Genomic DNA, 19,807 nt, shown 5'->3' on the forward strand with positions numbered 1-19,807 from the left:
TATATATATAATATTTATTTATTTATTTATATACTTTTATTACTGATTCCCATTTTACACATTTCCTAAAAATAAACAAAAACATCTAAAATTAAAATGATACTCACATTATTTAATGACAGCAGATGTTTACATGTGGTTAATTAAATTAAAAAATATATATTTTTGTATGTATTTAATGCAGATCAGACTTCTGTAACTGATACCTATTGTGCAGCATTCATTTATTAATTTTCCTTCAGCTTAGTCCCTTTATTCATCAAGGTTCGCCACAGCGGAATGAACCGCCAACTTATCCAGCATATGTTTTACACAGCGGATGCCCTTCCAGCTGCAACCCAGTACTGGAAAACACCCATACACACTAATACACTATGGCCAATTTCATTCATTCAATACATCTATGCGCATGTGTTTGGACTGAGGGGAAAACCGGAGCACCTGGAGGAAACCCACGCCAACACGGGGAGAACATGCAAACGCCAAACAGAAATGCCAGCTGACCTAGCTGAGGCTCGAACCAGCGATCTTCTTGCTGTGATGGGACAGTGCTAACCACTGAGCCACCATGTCACCCATTATTTTGCAGCATATTTATTCAAAATATTTCACGATTTCATATATTCAGGTGTGCATGTGATATCTTAATGGGCAAATAAGATCTATTTAATACAGATAAAACTTTTGCAACCGATTCCTATTTAAAAATATGCCATTTTAGATTAAAATGATGCACACATTATTTTTATATTTACATGTGTGTGTGTGATATCTTACAGTGCTGTGGTGTGTTTGTTGCAGAACGCAGTGAATTTCGTGGATGACAGTTTTCCTCCTGGTCCTCGATCGGTCGGTTTCCCGGAAAACGACAGCGTCCAGCAGCGGATCAAGAAGTGGCTCCGTCCTCATGAGATCAACTGCAATAACTTTAAGGATCGCGGTGTGAAGTGGTCTGTGTTCAGGACACCCCGTCCCTCAGATATTCTGCAAGGCCTTCTGGGAAACTGCTGGTATGAGAAGAGCTCCATATAAAGCACTGCACCATATATTACATACAGTAGCATATACAATAATATGAACAGTATGCGAGTCAGCATGTTTAAAGGGACAGTTCACCCTAAAATGAGAATTCTGTCCTCATTTACTTGCTCTTTATTTGTTTCAAAGTCAAACCTGTATGAGTTTTGAACACAAAAGAAGATATTTTGAAGAATGCTGAAAATAGAGACAGTTGGATGTTTTAATCGTCATTTATAAATGACACTAAGAAAATTTCATTTTTAAAAACACTAATGACATTTAACCAGTACAATAAAATTTTAGTAATGTCACATGACATCTCCTTTAGCCAACTGAACTAAAAGATAGTTGCCATTTGCTTTACATAATTAGAAAACACAAACTAAATGAGACATCAGCACACATTAGGTGACATGCTCTCACAGCAAGATGGTGAGTTCATTTTTAACTATAAAATCATAAAAAATCTTAAACAATAATATATTGTACATTTTAGGATGTTTTCTAAAGATTTCTGTAATTTTTTATCCACATTTTAGAAAAACAATAACTCCAAAACACAAAAATCTGCGCATCATGTAAATAATGAGTCCTTTGGCGGAATGAACCGCCAACTTATCCAGCATATGTTATAAGCAGGCCTTCCAGCTGCAACCCAGTACTGGGAAACATCCATACACTGTCATTCACAAACATACACTACAGCCAATTTTAGCATATTCACCAATGCCACGTGTTTGGACTATGGAAACCGGAGCACCCAGGGAAACCCATGCCAACATGGGGAGAACATGCAAACTCCACACAGAAATGCCAACTGGCCCATCCAAGGCTCGAACCAGGGACCTTCATGCTACCCACTGTGCCACCGTGTCACCTAAAGTTTTTGATTTATATGATGATATTGAATGTAATTGTATTGCCTGTTTTTTGTGACCCCTTCAAAGCAGTGTTTCTCAACCACGTTCCTGGAGGACCACCAGCACTGCATGTTTTGGATGTCTCCTTTGTCTGTCACACCCATTACAGGTCTTTCAGTCTCTGCTAATGAGTTGATGATCGGAATCAGGTGTGTTTGGTTAAGGAGACATGGAAAATGTGCAGAGCCGGTGGTCCTCCAGGAACGTGGTTGAGAAACACTGATTTAAAATATATCAATATTATAAAATGAGAAGTGTGGCTGCTGATGTGGATGTGTGGCGAAGCCAAAGATAAATTTCCTCTTGTGGACAATAAAGAAACGGAACTAAATTCAAGAAACTCATAAAGGTTTGGTACTGCTTGAGGGTGAATAAATAGTACACTTTAATTTTTGGGTGAACTATCCCTTTAATGCATTAATGATGAGACGCTGCAGGCCACAACACTGTTTTTCACCTGTCAATTCTGTTTTTTTTTTTTTTTGTCTTTTCATATAAAGTGTTTTTGTTTTTTAAATGAATGGAAAGGAAAATTCATACTGCACTTTGTGTTTTTTTACTACACTTCAATTAAATTGTGTCTGTAAATTTAAACCACAATACATATATTTAAAGGCTGCTTTCACCATAAATCTCCATTTACACATGCCAAACTGCAGATTTTTTTTCATATTAACTTTCCTTCGGCTTAGTCCCTTTATTTATCAGGGGTCTCCACAGCGGAATGAACCACCAACTATTCCAGCATATGTTTTGCCCTTCCAGCTGCAGCCCAGTACTGTGATACAGTACTAGAGGGGGTTCGTTTTAGGTTGCTAGGCAACTATGAACCATTTTCTTAGAGCACAGGCGTCAAACTCAGTTCCAAAAGGGCCGCAGCTCTGCACAGTTTAGTTCCAACCCTAATTAAACACACCTGATCAAACTAATTGAGTCCTTCAGGCTTGTTTGAAACCTACAGGTAAGTGTGTTGGAGCAGGGTTGGAACTAAACTGTGCAGGGCTTCGGCCCTCCAGGAATTGAGTTTGACACCCCTGTCTTAGAGGATGACAAGCTGACAAAACATTGCTGTCACTCCGATACAAGTTTTATTTATGGAAAAAAATTACTAATCACTGCAGTGTTTGGGTGTTCTGTGTTTGACTGCAATAATTAGTCTACAGAAATGTGAATATTCCATACAAAGTATGAAGCTGATTGGTCAGTTCTTGTCACGTGACATGCAGCATTCATTCTTCTTGGTGCCTCCTGAAGCGCCACGCCACTTGTGCACACCTACATTGGAAATAACGAACTTGTATGAACTCTAGAAAAGACGCTATATGTGAACGCCTCCTAAAAGGCCGCCATCATTTGCGATCTCCAGCAGTTGATCTTCTTGTACAGACATGCTGGATTCACCTGATTTGTTGACAAATGGGTTGCGGATCTATTCCTTGGCAGGTTGCAGGTCCTTCACTTGGCATTTTCCCATTAGCTAAGAAACTTTCCATAGTCGTCTGTTTCTCTCTCATTTTGCTGCATATGGGTTTAATTTGGGAGACCAACTGACCGAGATGTAAGCAAGTGAATATGCTCATTTTTTAAAATAAAAGATTTTTCAATATAAAAGATTGTTTAGACTTTAAAGATTATAAATAAAACGGAAATAATTAATGCTTTCTTGTGCGGCCAGATACCAATTGATCCACCTGATGGTTGAGGACCACTGGTTTAGACAATCTCTAGCATTGAGTTGATCTGTATTGTTGTTCACAGAGTCTTGATTTGTTTTTGAATTGTTCATGCTGTATTTTTCAGGTTTCTGAGTGCGCTGGCGGTGTTGGCGGAGCGGCCGGAGCTGGTGGAGCGAGTGATGATCACCAGAAGCATCTGTCAGGAAGGAGCCTATCAGGTCCGGCTCTGTAAAGACGGCACGTGGACCACCGTTTTAGTGGACGACATGCTGCCCTGTGACGAATACGGCTTTCTGCTCTTCTCGCAGGTTTGTACTGCTGCAGTTACTTAAAGGTCTCGTGAAGTGCTTTGAAAAGTGCGTTTTTTATTACCCTTAAAGAGATTGTGATTTAGTTTTATGCCTAATCTGCTTTCGATAGTTTAAATTAAACTGAACTGAATGATATTAAAGTGATGTTTGCACCACATCTGCACTTTGAAATCTCAGCAACAGCTGGAGGTTTGTAGTCCACAGCATGTTACTGCAATGTTTACAGTGCTGATCCTATACTCCTGGGTTTCTTCCCACCACAGCCTCGCTTTCGTGTTTTAAAATGGCGGCCAAGTGAAATAAGCATATAGATGTCCCTAAAACTAACAGACTGAAACTAAATGAAAAACTTTAGTTTAATTTCAACGGACATTTAAAGTTTGTGTGAATCAAAAGTTGCTAAGACTTTATATGTCATAATATGAAAGGTATTTCTTTCTAATGTTAGGATCATTTTAGAAAAAGTCACCAAACGTCAAGATAAAATACATTATCTTTTTTTCTGCTGTTAAAATGGTGCCCAGATCATTTTTGACCTACAGTTGAAGTCAGAAAATATTAGCTTATCCTGTTCAATCCTAATATTTCATAATTCATGATTATATTCATGATCATAATTATTTTATATATATTTTTCCCAAGTTACAGATTTTTTTTGTCATGATGACTATTTTTTCAAGGCACTAGTATTCAGCTTAAAGTGACATTTAAAGGCTTAACTAGGCAGGTCAGAGTAATTAAGCAAGTCATTGTATAACAGTGGTTTGTTCTGTAGACAATCCAAAACTATATCACTTAGGGGGCTAATAATATTGACCTTAAAATGGTGTTTAAAAAATTAAAAACTGCTTTTATTCTAGCCGAAATAAAACAAATAAGACTTTCTCCAGAAGAGAAAAATATTACCAGACATATAATAAACATAATTTAGGACATATTTGAGAAACATTTACCAGAGGGCTGATAATTAAAACTTGAACTGTATAAGTGAACATGAGAGTGTTTGTGTTTCCACATGTGTGTGTTTCCATGTGTTAGGCTCAGCGGAGGCAGCTGTGGGTTGCGCTGATAGAGAAGGCTCTGGCCAAGCTGCATGGCTCTTATTTTGCGCTTCAGGCCGGTCGAGCGATCGAGGGTCTGGCAACGCTCACCGGAGCCCCCTGTGAGAGTCTGATGCTGCAGGTCAGCTCAACAAACCCTCGAGAAGAGCCCATCGACACCGACCTCATCTGGGCCAAAATGCTGAGCTCCAAAGAGGCCGGGTAACACTAACACACACTCACTGTTAAATAAAAAAAAAACACAAACAAAAGGAGCTTCAGGGGATTCTCTCAAATATACAAAACAAAGCTAGATGTTAACGTCTAAAAAACATTATATTGGCTTGAGAAAGACTGTTGGAAGTAGTTTAAGGTCGAAGCAAGAAATATAGATAGATAGATAGATAGATAGATAGATAGATAGATAGATAGATAGATAGATAGATAGATAGATAGATAGATAGATAGATAGATAGATAGATAGATAGATAGATAGATAGATAAACTTATTAGCATGAATTAGTATGTTATTACCATGTTTAGTAGTATGAGTTGGCATGTTTCTAGTTTGAATTAGTATGTTGTTAGCCTAAATTTTCCCTGAACAGTAAACTGTTTTAAACTAAATAGCTTGTTTCTAGTATGAATTGGCATGTTGCTAGCATGTTTCCAGTATGAATTAACATGTTGATAACATGTTTCTAGTACAAATTAGCATGTTATTAGCATGATTTAGAATGAAATAGCATGTTTTAAATACGAAATAGCCTGTTTTAGCATGATTTTAGAATGAAACATGTTCATAGCATGTTTCTAGTATAAATTAGCATGTTGATAACATGTTTTAGTATGAATTAGCATGTTGCTAGCATGTTTCCTGTATAAATTAGCCTTGTTGGTAGTATGTTTCTAGTAATAATATGCATGTTGTTAACATGTTTCCAGTATAAACTTGCTTGTTGATTGCATGTATTATAGTATGTATTAGCATATTATAAGCATGATTTTAGAATTGAATAGCATGATTATAGCATGTTCCAGCATGAATTAGCATATTGGTAGCATGTTTCCAGTAGGATTTAACAAGTTGATAACATGTTTCTAGTACAAATTAGCATGTTGTTAGCATGATTTAGAATAAAATAGCATGTTTCTAATATGAAATAGCCTGTTTTAGCATGATTTTAGAATAAAATATGTTCATAGCATGTTTCTAGTAATCATGCTAATAACAGGAGTACTAGAAGCATGCTATCAACATGCTGTTTTATACTAAAATCATGCTAAAACATGCTTTAGTATGAAATAGCATGTTGATAGCATGTTTCTAGTACTAATTAGCCTGTTTTTAGCATGACTTTAGTATGAAATAGTATAGCTGCGTCCCAGATCGCATACTTATGCATTATTCTACGCCATTTTGTACTCTCTAAAAATAATAAGAGCACTTTAACTACTCAGATGATGCACTTATTCAGTTGGTAAAATGACGTTTGTAATGATAGACACTTCACGCACTTAACGATCGCAGTTAAGCTCACGTAGCGGAAGAGGCGGAGCTATCGGGCGCACATGTTGGATTATTTTATTTTTGATGGTGAAAAGCAAAATTCTCCTACAAGACTGATTATAGCGCCTTCCAATGGTGAATCCGGTCATACTCATGGTAGGTATTATTTGATAGTTTAGTCATTTATTCCTCTGATTTGGCCATCAAACGTCATCAGGGAAACGGTTTGAATTTCCGATCAGTAAAAAAACATTAGTGCTCCATTTGGGACGACACTGCATGCATGTACTATGCTGTTAAGTGTGTAAGTGCATAAATACATAGTGCATGAGTGCTTAGTGTATAGTGTCCCATTTGAGACGCAGCTTATGTTTCTAGTACGAATTAGCATGTTGTTAGCATGATTTTAGTAAAAATTAGCATGTTTTTAGCATGTATGAGGCCGGGTAACACTAACACACACTCACTGCTAAATCAAACAAAAGGAGTGTCAGATGTGATTAGTGGGCTCTTCAGATAAATCATTCTTTAAAGTATATGAAACAAAATAATAAACTTTAACTTATTTTTCATGTGCCTTGGACTAGATTTACACACTGAGCTGTCATATCAGTGCTACACACTAAACTCATTTCAGGCCGATTATAAGATGTCAAGGCCTCTTTTATCATGTATACTGAAGGCAGAAAGCCAATAAATCAATTTTAAAAGGAAGCAAAAGCCTTCTCGAGTGTCGTCACAAGTTAGGAAGTGTCTTTCAAAGGTTTTCTAGATTTCTTGCTAATTACAGGGCTCAAATTACAGGGCAATTAGTGCCAAGCATTAGCTCTGCACACAGTATAACAACTGAATAGCACAGATCATTCTGCAAAAGATTGATTATTATTTGAAAATAATAATCAAAATAAGCAAAAATATACATATTATTTAATACATATTTTAAAGTGTAATAAATCTGTACATTTTTATTAATATTTTTAATAAACTATCTGTATGAAACTAATTTGAAATAGCCTGTTTTAGCATGATTTAGAATGAAATATGTCCATAGCACATTTCTTGTATAAATTAGCATGTTGATAACATTTTGTTATGAATAAGCATGTTGCTAGCATGTTTCCATTATAGATTAGCCTTGTTGCTAGCATGTTTCTAGTATTAATTTGCATGTTGTTAACATGTTTCCAGCATGAAATAGCTTGTTGATTGCATGTTTTATAGTATGTATTAGCATATTGTTAGCATGATTTTAGAATTGAATAGCATGGTTATAGTATGTTTTCAGTATGAATTAGCATGTTGGTAGCATGTTTCCAATATGAATTAGCTTGTTGATAACATGTTTCTAATTATAAATTAGCATGTTGGTTACATGTTTCCATTATAAACTGGCATGTTGATTGCATGTTTCATAGGAAGAATTAGCATACTGTTAGCATGATTTTAGTAGATGCTAATTATTGCATATTTTTAGTCATTAAGTTAAACAATAGCTTCGTCGTTATAATTAATTTAAACTGTTTTAGTGTTTGTTTTGTGAAAAAAAATATAAGCAAACTTATACAAATATGAGTTATAAACATTATCTATTCATAATGTCGCAGTACATTTTCACATAATGCCTAAAACACATAATATAATCCTGTTTTAGCAGTATTGGCATTACATTTATAAGATAATCTTAATAATATTTGGTCTCACGTACACATTGTATCCTCAGCGAAGCCTGGTACACAAACACAATTTACACATGTTTCAATAATACTGTACTATAAAGTTACATTCATGTAGTTAATAGGGATGCTGCAATACTCTGTATAATACTGAACCATTCTGTGCGACCTCCATCGTTCAATATAAATATGGATTTTGTGGTTTCCGTGGGTTTCACCTAAGTCAAACCTAAGACTTTTTAAGGATAAAGTCATACATTGTACTAATTTTGAATGCAATAATAAGTATAATGCCATAAAAAAAGTGTATATTTAGTCAGTATGTTTTGCATTGGTTTTGAGGGGAGAATAACTTGTGGATATTCATTGGCTGACTGTGATTGGCTCTTGTCTCAGTTTCCTGATGGGTGCGTCCTGTGGGGGCGGGAACATGAAGGTGGATGATGCTGTGTATGAATCTCTGGGGCTCCGCCCACGACATGCCTACTCCATACTGGACGTCAGAGACGTGCAGGGCTACAGGTCAGACTCAATCACAACATGCATATTATTTCTAATCTAAAATGACTGATTTTACTGCATCTTTATTTTCCATTTAAAATTTACAGCAATATTTGTGAATTTGAATAGATATGTTATGTGGGCTAAAATTACGTTTAAATATCAGTTTCCAATATAATAGTACTTGTTGATGAGAAGTTTTACGGGAAGTTTAGACAATTCAAAATCATTTTGTAATAAATTAATTAATTATCTTTTACATATTGACATTTACTTTTTGTTATAATTTTTTAAACAGGAAAAGATAAAAAGATAATCGGGCCTGACTCAGCATGAATGCTGTTTTTCAGCAGGTTCCTGCTCTGCAGAACATAAAAACAATCAGACATCTCATCCATCAACACAGTACAAACAATCACCAAACATAACATAGAGAAAAGCAGGCTACTGTCTCAGTGGCTACAGCGATAGTTGACCATCAGATGACGAGCATGTGATTTTTTTAAAAAGTCTCAGTGTTGGTAATGTTTTTAGATGTTGTGGGATCTCATTCCTGCCTTTTGTAAATACATAAAACAAAGATCTCTGTCCATAACAGCTTTTAAAAGCCGATAATGGCAAACATCCATTTGTTACAGATCTGGTGGAACGATCAGTGTTAAGTTTTGGTACCAAAGCACAAAGGGCTGCTGAGGTAGCGCTAATTAAAATGTGATAGTACAGTTTAATCCCTGTGTTCATCATGTAGTTTTGAAATGTTAAAGCATTAGAACGTGATAGAGCAAAACAGTGATGTGTCCATCCAGAAAGTCTGATGTGGATCTTATAGGCCCTATTGTACAGTCTAGCTATTGGCTCCAAGATATCATTTGTTGTGAGAGACCAAACAGGCAAACAATAAAGCCTGGTTTATACTTCTGCGTCAGGTGACCGGCGTAACCCACGGCACATGCAACGTGTGTAGCTGTGCATTTATACTTCTGCGCGCTGTCTCTGTTGGTCTGCATTAATACTTCCGCAACGCTAGTTGGTATTGAGGTGTAAATGTTCCTCTGTGTCGAGTTTCTTCGCTGCTTTTTTGCTTTTTCTGAACACTTCCGGCAGGTCCGGATTGGCTTATCGGGAGGACCGGGAGAATTCCCGGTGGGCCGGTCTGTTTTTTGGCCGCGAGGGCCGGTGTCCCTAGCTGCTTGCACTCTCAGCAGTCACACTTTTTTGTTCTATTTATTTATTTGACCATAGCTTTACTCTTTTTAATCATTATTTTGCCGCAGTGCCGCTCTTTTTATTTATTTTCTCGCAGCCCCGTGAGAAAAATGCAGACTGCAGGTTAACTAACGTTAATGATGATGATGTAATGTAACTATCGACCCCAAACAGCCGCACCTTAGTGAATATAAGAATTCGAATAAAATGAATAATACACCTGCTCAATGAAAATCAAATGATTCACTACATTAATAAATCTGACATAACTTGATCAGAAATCTAAAAATAGGAGAAAAAGATTGAGCCATCAGGGTCGCAAGTCATTAGTTATTTTTTACTTTACTGAAATAGCGCCAATGTGGTCCAGCGGTAAGCACATTGTACTTCACTGTCGCAGACCTGTGATCGAATCTCCCATAAAGAATCTTTTTTTTTCGATTTTATTGTTAAGACATAAAATACTGTTAGGGCTGTTGAACATTTGAATTTCTAAAGCAGCTGTTTTCTTGAAAAAGACGTGATAGTGCCATTAGTAACTGAATTGGAATCAGTCGTGAACTGAGGTGGGCCGGTCTGGCTTGAAACTCCAGGGCTGAAAATGAGTCCCACTCCGGCCCTGACTTCCGGGATGTACAAGTGGCTCAAACTCGCTCATTTTGAGGCAGGAACCGGCGGACGTGCAACAACTTTATCTATGAGGTCAACACAAAACAAAACTTTCCATCCGGAGCTCCTTCACGGTACTCCACACATCGCTCGCGCCATTCGCGCGTCTCTCGGTCCCACCCAGACTCGTCAGCTTTATCAAGCCGACCAATCACAGAGCTTACGCTACGCTCAAGTTACATTTTTTGAGAGGTGCACGTCAGTGACGGCGAGGGCCACGGCTAAGGGCTATGCGTCAGCGCCGTAGCATACGCCAGCGTTTGACGCAGAAGTATAAATCAGCCTTAAGACAAGGTAGACAAAATTATGGCATGAAGATAATTTTCAGAAACAGAAAAGGATAAATTTGTCCTAATTTTCCCATTTAAAAATAGGTCTTGTTTCAGCTTTTTATAAACATCTTGAACTTACAATAAGTGAGGTGAGAGTCCAGACGGATTCCCAAATATTGATATGTGGATACAATGGTAAGTTTTTGATTTGAGAAAGTGATAGGATGTGGATAATTTTCGCCTAGGTGAATAAAAGTACACACATTATGTTTTCCTAATGTTAATAGTCAAATGATTGTCATAATCATAGTTATAATGGCTTTATGATACGCTTTGGTTATGTCAAGTTGTCACCACAAAGACAAAAACAGGTTGTGATGCATTTGTTTACGTCAAGTTGTCATAACAAACAATGTCATGTTTGCATTTAAAATGTCAGTTGTCAGTTGCATAAAATCTCATTCACAATTATGTCTTATAAACACCTTACAAGCTTTCACAAAAAAAAAGCTTTCACCTGGTACCTGGTAAATTGTAGGAAGTTCGGTGTGAAATACTAATATACTTGGCCACTAATAGAATGAGGGTAATAAGTGTTATCAGGTGTAATCAGCACCATACTGTCCAACAAAGCTTCATTAACCCACCTGACTCATAAGATGGCGTCTAATATCTGATGTCCACATAATGTTGATTGGTGCTGTTTCAGACTGCTGCGTCTCAGGAACCCGTGGGGCCGGTTCTCCTGGAACGGCTCCTGGTCGGACGAGTGGAGCGACTGGCCGCAGCACCTCCGGCACGAGCTCATGGCTCACGGCAGCAGTGAAGGCGTCTTCTGGATGGAATACGGAGACTTCATTAAGTGAGTCCTTAATGAGTTCATCTGTGCTAAACTAACCTTTAATCTGAGAGCAGCTTCATCAGAGCGCTCCAGAAATACAGACTAGCTCATTAGTGCTCACAAGTAGAGCTAGGGCTGTGCAATTAAACAAAGTTTTAATTTTGAGCGATTATTAAAGAATTAATCGCGGTAAGCCTTGAAACCGGTTCTTGTCCCATGCCTGCATTACGCATTGGGCCCTCTGCAAAGCTCAGTTTCACATTAATATTAGTAAAACCATGTAATCACTGTAATGCAGTGGTCCTCAACCATTTGGTACCGCGCACAACAAATCATTAATTATTTCCATTGTATTTATTATCTGAGTCTGAACGATGTTTTATTTCGAAAAAAATTTTACTTTGAAAAATGGCCAAATTCACTTACATCTCGGTCACTTGAGCGCCCAAATTAAACACAGAAGCAGCAAGATGAGTAAGAAACAAACATCTTTGGAGAGTTTCTTTGCTAAGTGAAAAGGCCCAGTGAACGACCCACGAATTGCCAAGGAATGGATCCGCAACCCATTTAATTTTCACCAGATCAGGTGAATCCAGCATGTCTGTGCAGGAAGATCACCTGCTGGAGATTGCAAATGACGGTGGCCTTTTAGGGGCCATTTGGATATCGCGTCTTTTTTAAAGTTTGCCCTAGTCCATTATTTCTGAAGAAAGGTGCATGGCTTTTGCACACAATCAGCTTGACGCTCGCACATTCCAGACTCACCCAGGTGAATGAATGCAGTGAGTCACATGAGTCACGTGACAAGACTTGACCGATCAGCTTCTTACTTTGTATGGAATATTCACATTTTGGTAGACTAATTAAATTAGACAAACACAGAACAATGTCCCCTTCCCCCACCCCCTGTCCGCGATAAAATTGTCAAGTGTTGAACGGTCTGTGGTGATAAAAAGGTTATGGACCACTGCTGTAATGTGACTTTTGCAGCATGCGACACGCTTCATTTGTTGACGTGCATTGATAAATACTGTTATGTATTGTAATAAAAAACAAAAAAAAAATCTTTTTACACTATTTCTAAAAAAAAAAGGAAATTATATTACAACAATTTTAGCTTTTTGTAAATTCAAAATTAACATGCATTAAAATGAAATGACAGTTTTTAATAAAAAAAATTAATACATAGTAAATTGAATATTGAAGTATGTAATATATTTTATTAATCTTTTCTACGAATATATTTATGCTATGTTTCTAAATGTATTTTTTAAAATTACATGTCTATGAATATTAAAAGAAACATTTTTATATTAATTATATTTATTACAATTACTAATAAGTTGTGTGTTAAAAAAAAAAAAAAATATATATATATATATATATATATATATATATATATATATATATATATATATATATATATATATATATATATTTATATTATATATATATATATATATATATATATAATTTTCTGATGTGGAGACCTGCATTAAAAGTTTTTTGTTATAATTTTTAAGTGTTAAGTTATATAGTTTTTATAAAGTTAGACATTATTTTAATTAAAAAAATCTAATTAAATGTAAAACCATCTATACAAATTTTTCGCGTTCAGGTACTTTGACTCGGTGGACATCTGTAAGATTCATCCAGACTGGCAGGAGGTTCGTCTGCAGGGCTGTTTCCCCTGCCGGGCCAGTAAACCGGTGACTGTAACGGCGCTTACGGTGCTGGAGAGAACGGCGCTGGAGTTCGCCCTCTTCCAGGAAGGCAGCAGGTAAATAACATGGTAAAACAACAGGTGAACACTGGCTATGCTTGTATGCACACAAATGATCCATTTGTAACAGAATTGACAGATCAGTCAGATACAGATTCCAAAACATTCATGTAAACGTCTTAATACATCAGATTGAGCTGGAATAATTTCAGTTTATTTAATTCAAGTGTATTTGTAGAGAGTTTTTCACAATAATTATTATCGTTACAAAGCAGCTTTAGAAAAATGTGCAAATCATTACATTAAAGTTGAAATCAGAGATGTTAAGGAATGGTGTATAGGGCGGACATTATATATAAACATAGTAAACCTGCAGTTACATAGTATATAGCATTCTTCCATAAAGATGACGTCAATGTGAACATGTTCAGTGACGTGTATTAAGTGTTTAAGCGATTTAAATATTAATCAGATTAGAAGCTGGGGTTTATTCCTTTAATAATCTAATCCAGCAGCATAAAAATGACCATGTTAATGCTTGAATGTGACTACTTCCTCATCATAATCAGCAGCCTCCAGGGCACATGATTTAGTGTAACGTTGACATGCATTAGCCTGTGCATATTTTGATAAATGCATGATAAGGCATGTTAAACCGCGGGCTCCATATTGTCATTAGGCTGCTTAATGAAGCACTTTATTTTAGAAATGTCCTGTAGCCTGAATATAAGTTTATAATAACCCTAATAATAATATAATAAAATAAAATAAAATGAATACGGTGGAATATTAGAATTAGGAATGAAATTAAGAAAATCTGGAAAAAATAAATAAATCTCCAAAAGCAAAAAGAGAGTCCAGACACTTTAAATTAAATTAATTGAAATTATTATTAATTTTAATTTTATTTAAATTGAATTCAAAATATAGACTCATATTTCTATATTCATAACTATAACCTGCTTAAACATACTAAAAATGATAAACCTTTTTTGAGTGACTAAACTTTCTTAAATGCAGATGTTATTATTTGAACGTGTAAAATGCAAATAAACAGATATTTGAATATAGATGATAATGTTTAGAGAACAGATCTGATTCAATTTATTCAGATTGATGAACATTGGTGCATGTAAACATAGCCAACGGCATCAAATATCATTCATAAAACAACAAAATCCTTCATATATGCATGAAAAATGTTAAATTGACTAGAACAATTGTACGAATAAATTGCATGTGATCGATCTGAGTTTATATGAAAGATATTTGTTAATGTTTGTATATGTTTGTTCCAGTTCATAAATAAATTAACTAATACAACCTTATTGTACAGTGTTATTAATATGTTTTGCCTATATTGATCTTTCCATGGGTTGCTGATATGGCAATAAATGTACAAACTACCGAAAACAGAATAAATAATAACAACCCTGCTCTGATTCTACCAGGCGTTCAGACACGGCGGACAGTCACCTGCTGGACTTGTGCATCATGGTCTTCCGGGCCTCGTTCAGTAACGGGAATAAGCTGGTTCTGGGTCGTCTGCTGGCACACAGCAAGCGCGCGGTCAAGAAGTTTGTAGGCTGCGATGTGATGCTGGAGCCGGGCGAGTACGCCGTGGTTTGCTGTGCCTTCAACCACTGGCAGATGGACCTCAGCGGAGCCTCAACACCTGGTACACAAACACCATTCAGACATGTTTCAGTAACACTTCACAATAAGGTTACATTTATTATTGAACCATTCAGTGGAACCTCTATCATTACGCATATGGATATTGTGGTTTTCCGGTTTCACAAAGTCAAATTTAAGACCTTTTTAAGACCATGATGAATAAAATATCAGACTTGAATAGGGCTAAGTGCAAAGGAGTTATTTAATGTCCCAGCTCAAAAAAAAAAGACTTGCCCTATCAAAATACATTATTTTTTAGCCACGTATTTTGATTATCAAGTCAAAACAAGCAGATCCTAGTTGTATACGTACTATCATTTTTTTAGCATCACCTTTTTTCTCAAGGTTCTCAAGCTTTTTCAATTCGGGGCCCAATTCATGCCACGAACAATTTTTGAAGGCCCACCTGTTATTTTCTCTAAAATGTTTATATGAAATGCTCGTTTAAACCTTTATTTATTAACAAATATATATATTGTGCCTTCTATTATTTTCTATTATTTGCATCTTATACATTTATAATTTTATTTAAATTTAATTATATTTAAAACTAAAACGATATAATTTATTATATATTAAATATATATATTTACATGTACATATTACATATATACATACATACAGTTGAAGTCAGATTAGCCCCCCTTTGAATGTTTTTTTTTTTTTTTTTTCCCAAACAATTTTTAACCGAGCAAGGAAATTTTCACAGTATGTCTGATAATATTTTTTCTTCTGGAGAGAGTCTTATTTATTTTATTTCGGCTAGAATAAAAACAGTTTTAAAATTTTTTTTATGCATTTTAAAGGGGTGGTCCACTACGATATTATATTTTAAACTTCAGTTGATGTGTAATGTAGCTGTGTGAACATAAACAGCATCTCTGAATGTAAAATATTCAAAGTTTAATGCAAAGGGAGACCTTGATTTGTACAGAGTTAGCTTAGCAACGCCTACAATTAACGAATTTTGGGGACTACAAAAAATACTTCCGCCCCCTGTGAGATCACAAAAGTTCGTTATTGCGCATCCCACACTGCGCAGGTAAAGGCCGTGGCCATAGGCGCTGTAACGTTACTGCAGAGAGAGAAATGCCATCCTGCTGTTTCCACAGAGCTGTTCTGTTTCTGTTGTTTGGCTTCCAAATGACACGACCCAAACACAGAAGTGCTTACAGTTCAATATTAATTATGTTCCAGAGAACTATAAAATACATAGCAAGCATGATTTGACAAAACACAGCTTCCAGAATCTCTCCCAGTTCAGTGCTGGATTCAGTTAAAATCTCCTCAAAGATGGAGCAAGGAGACGCTGTGAACTGAGTCATGACCTGTAAGTGTTTTTATTTGTTAAAATTGATCATGACATGTACAGTGTCTAACTTTAACGGTGTGTTGTAGCAAAGATGTAAACAACGGGAAATTATGGTAACCGCTAACGACTTAGCTAACGTTACAAATCCATATTTATCAAACGGCTGTAAACGCACACACACACATACACATACACGCACTCTTGGCCAGCACCTGCGTCTCTCTGTGTGAGACGGCAGAGTTTCTCTCTATAGGCAGCTATGCTATGCGTTTTACAACTCGGACAATAAAGTCGCAAAAGATATGTGAACGATTCATGTTACTTACACAGGCATATTCCGCATATGCATGAAAGACGTCCTGTAACGCATTGATTTAAAAAAAATACAGCAATGATTTCCCAACTGGAGTGTAACATCAAAAACAAATCAATCCAGGCTCACAAAGGTCTCATCTCACATCTTGTGCTTTATTCTGTCACCACAGAAAATAACTTAATCCGAGCATGAGAGAAAAAGAACAATAAAAATCTCTCCCGCGCACATGCGCTTCTCGTGTTACAAATACTTCATCGTATACACGCATAAACACACTAAAAGGCACAGAAACAGTTAAAGGAGCCGCATCCCATTTTCACTCGTTACAGACACGTGTTGACTGACTGACTGACTGACTGTTTACACAAAACGCGCGTGCTTGTCAGGGCGTGACGTGAAGCCGATCGGCGTATCACAGCATATTATGATGATGACCAATCAGAGTCACTTGAGGGTGGGCCTTTTAGAGGAACTAGGAAATATGACAGTCGTTTTCATGTTAGCTGAGTAGCTGTGTATAATCAAAGTGAGATTTATGAAAAAATAACACGATTTCCTTCAAGTTAAACATGAGCACACATTGCTTTGCATCTTATTAACACAACCAAGCCTTAAAAATAACATTCTGGACCACCCCTTTAAGGACAAAATTATTAGCCCTTTTAAGCTATATTTTTTCAATAATCTACAGAGTAAACCATCATTATACAATAACTTGCCTAATTACCCCAACCTGCCTAGTTAACCTAATTAACCTAGTTAAGCCTTTAAATGTCACTTTAAGCTGTATAGAAGTGCCTTGAAGAGTATCTAGTCAAATATTATTTACTGTCATCATGGCAAAGATAAATAAATCAGTTATTAGAGATGAGTTAATAAATCTATTATGTTTAGAAATGTGTTGAAAATCTGCTCTTCGTTAAACAGAAATTAGGGGGAAAAAATAAACGGGGCCTAATAATTTAGGGGGGCTAATAATTCTGACTTCAACTGTATGTATGTATATATATATATATATATATATATATATATATATATATATATATATATATATATATATATATATATATATATATAAATTTTATATATAATTTTAGATTCAATAAGAACCACAGGTCAACAGGGAGATCGCAAAAGACCAGCTTCTGCTTATAACTGGACTGACTGAATATCTACTATTAAATATCTACTATTCAAAAATATATAGGCAAATGTAAAAATACAGTAAACACTCTAAATCTGTTGAGTTTGCAGCTGTATATTATTGGGAGATTGCTGACAGGAACAGTGAACAGCTTCGCCAGAGCACGTCTGAAGCTCATACGCAACATTCTATGGCATAAACACCAGCCTTGCTATATCCTCCTGTATGGACGTGCATTCGTTATAAAACACTCACAAGACATTAATTTGGACAACTAGGCAGATATATTAAATATTTCACACAAAAATACACAAAGAGAGACTTTTACTTCACACATAATCTGAGAATGAACAGACTTGCGTGTTCTAGTTGCAGACGCAGAGGCTGTTTTTGTGCAGAGTTTGAAGTAAACAATCAGAGAACAGGAGAAAGTGCATTACTTACTTACATTACAACTAATTTTAATACAGCATATTAATAATGAAATCTAAAAATTATAGTATAATATTGAGAGTTTATTTTAAGCTATCTTGCGGCCCACCTGCAGGATCACTGAGGCCCACTAGTGGACTGCGGCTTACCGGTTGAGAATCACTGAACTAAATGTATGCGCACCAGACTGTTATAATATTAGTTCTTAAGAGTTTTGCTAGTGTTGTTAGATCAATTAAGTAGCCCTACATAAACAGTAGGAAATAAGACTCATTTAAAATGATTGAAGACCTACTAGACAATATTTCAGTGAGTTTTTGTTTTTGAAATTTAAGACGTTTTAAGACACCCTAGGTCTTGCATTAAATACATTTTAAAATTGTATTTTGCCTCTCCCCTCTTTCTTTATTTCCTCTCTGAACAGAGTCTGTGTGTTAGAATGCACGGGGGGGAATAAGTATTACACGTCATGTTTTCTCTGAAGGAGCTGTTGACGTGGACTATAAAAGTTTGGTAAAAACACAAACAATACAACTATTAATACAAACACTACAGTTCTAAACTGACAGTAAAGGCTCTGCCTGTTTACGTGCCAAAATTCAATTATACTTTAATTTCTAAAGTGCAACAAAATGTACTTGTTTAGTTCGTATTCATTTTAAGCACAAACCTGTATTACAGCACTGCTGTGCTCAACAGCGCCACCTGCTGTGTATAGTTATAACTTCAGTATGTGTGCTCAGCATTTATATTGACTCCGTTTATGGCCAGCTAAGTGCTTTGTAGTGAAATTCAAGTAGTTTTTTTATTCTTCAAATAATTACTACTTGTGCACTCCCTTTTAATGCATATCTCTTGAGAGCAACCAGAAGTGATTTTAGACGAGGTTGAAGAAGTATGTTGGTAAAGTCTAGATCGGATATGCGGCCGGCCGGAAGTGCGATATGCACATTAATAAAGCAGCATTTTTTAATGACAATGTATAACAGTAATTAATATTTTTACAGTACTTTGATGGTTGGGTTTAGGGTTGGGTTGGGGGTAGGCGTTAAAAAATACATTTTATTGGGTAATTTAATAGATAACATAACTAATACTCGGTACAACTACAGTTTTTACATTACTGTGACGGTTGGGTTTAGGGTTGGGGTGGGGGTAGACATTAATAAAATACAACAAATGAGAAATTTAATAAATAATAGAAATATTTCGTGTTAACTTCCGGCCGCAAACGTATCCGCTCTAGCAACAACCAAGTATGTTTGTGTGTTTGTATTGCAGTGTCCAGCCCCACCAATGCTCGCAGACCCAGTCAGGATTTCCCAGGGTACATTTTGGCCATCTACAGCTCCAGACAGGTGATGGTGGAGCAGGTGGAGGCCACGTCCACCACACTCGCAGACGCCATCATCCTGCTGACCGAGAACAAGGGGGAGAGACATGAGGTACACACACACACACACACACACACGTTCTTATATCCCGGGGGGAAATTTTATATACAGATTTTTACTCAAATTGTACTGACCTTATTCTTCACATACAAGCAAACATATTCTTGTGG

The 19,807-nt window shown here is 36.2% G+C and overlaps 1 protein-coding gene and 1 long non-coding RNA gene across 8 annotated transcripts in view; one reads left to right on the plus strand and one right to left on the minus strand.

Annotated features, from left to right (window-relative positions):
* Positions 1–19,807, plus strand: part of capn15 (calpain 15) — a 59,458-nt gene that overhangs the window by 32,199 nt on the left and 7,452 nt on the right. For all 3 annotated transcript variants that reach the window (XR_015525280.1, XM_087310043.1, XM_087310042.1), the window contains 8 exons: positions 802–1,010; positions 3,741–3,924; positions 4,966–5,189; positions 8,547–8,672; positions 11,508–11,660; positions 13,258–13,419; positions 14,814–15,040; positions 19,525–19,688. Coding sequence is in view for 2 of the 3 variants with exons in the window: in XM_087310043.1 (XP_087166169.1) it covers positions 802–1,010; positions 3,741–3,924; positions 4,966–5,189; positions 8,547–8,672; positions 11,508–11,660; positions 13,258–13,419; positions 14,814–15,040; positions 19,525–19,688 (1,449 nt within the window). In the remaining variant the exon portion in view is untranslated. The remainder of the gene's footprint in view (positions 1–801; positions 1,011–3,740; positions 3,925–4,965; positions 5,190–8,546; positions 8,673–11,507; positions 11,661–13,257; positions 13,420–14,813; positions 15,041–19,524; positions 19,689–19,807) is intronic.
* LOC141380770 (uncharacterized) overlaps positions 1–19,807 on the minus strand; it is a 37,954-nt gene that overhangs the window by 3,969 nt on the left and 14,178 nt on the right. The window contains exons 5-8 of one of the 5 annotated variants that reach the window (XR_015525380.1): positions 14,839–15,037; positions 11,446–11,630; positions 4,908–5,209; positions 778–1,004 (exon numbers count right to left, since the gene is read on the minus strand). This is a non-coding gene — a long non-coding RNA (uncharacterized LOC141380770). Of the gene's footprint in view, positions 1–93; positions 1,008–4,907; positions 5,210–11,445; positions 11,634–14,838; positions 15,038–19,629; positions 19,656–19,807 lie in introns of those variants that run through there. The other 4 variants (XR_015525381.1, XR_015525379.1, XR_015525378.1 and 1 more) reach the window with 4 other exon arrangements.

This window comes from Danio rerio, chromosome 24 (genome assembly GCF_052040795.2).
Source record: "Danio rerio strain M-AB ecotype USA chromosome 24, GRCz13ab, whole genome shotgun sequence".
In the NCBI taxonomy this organism is placed as follows: domain Eukaryota; kingdom Metazoa; phylum Chordata; class Actinopteri; order Cypriniformes; family Danionidae; genus Danio; species Danio rerio.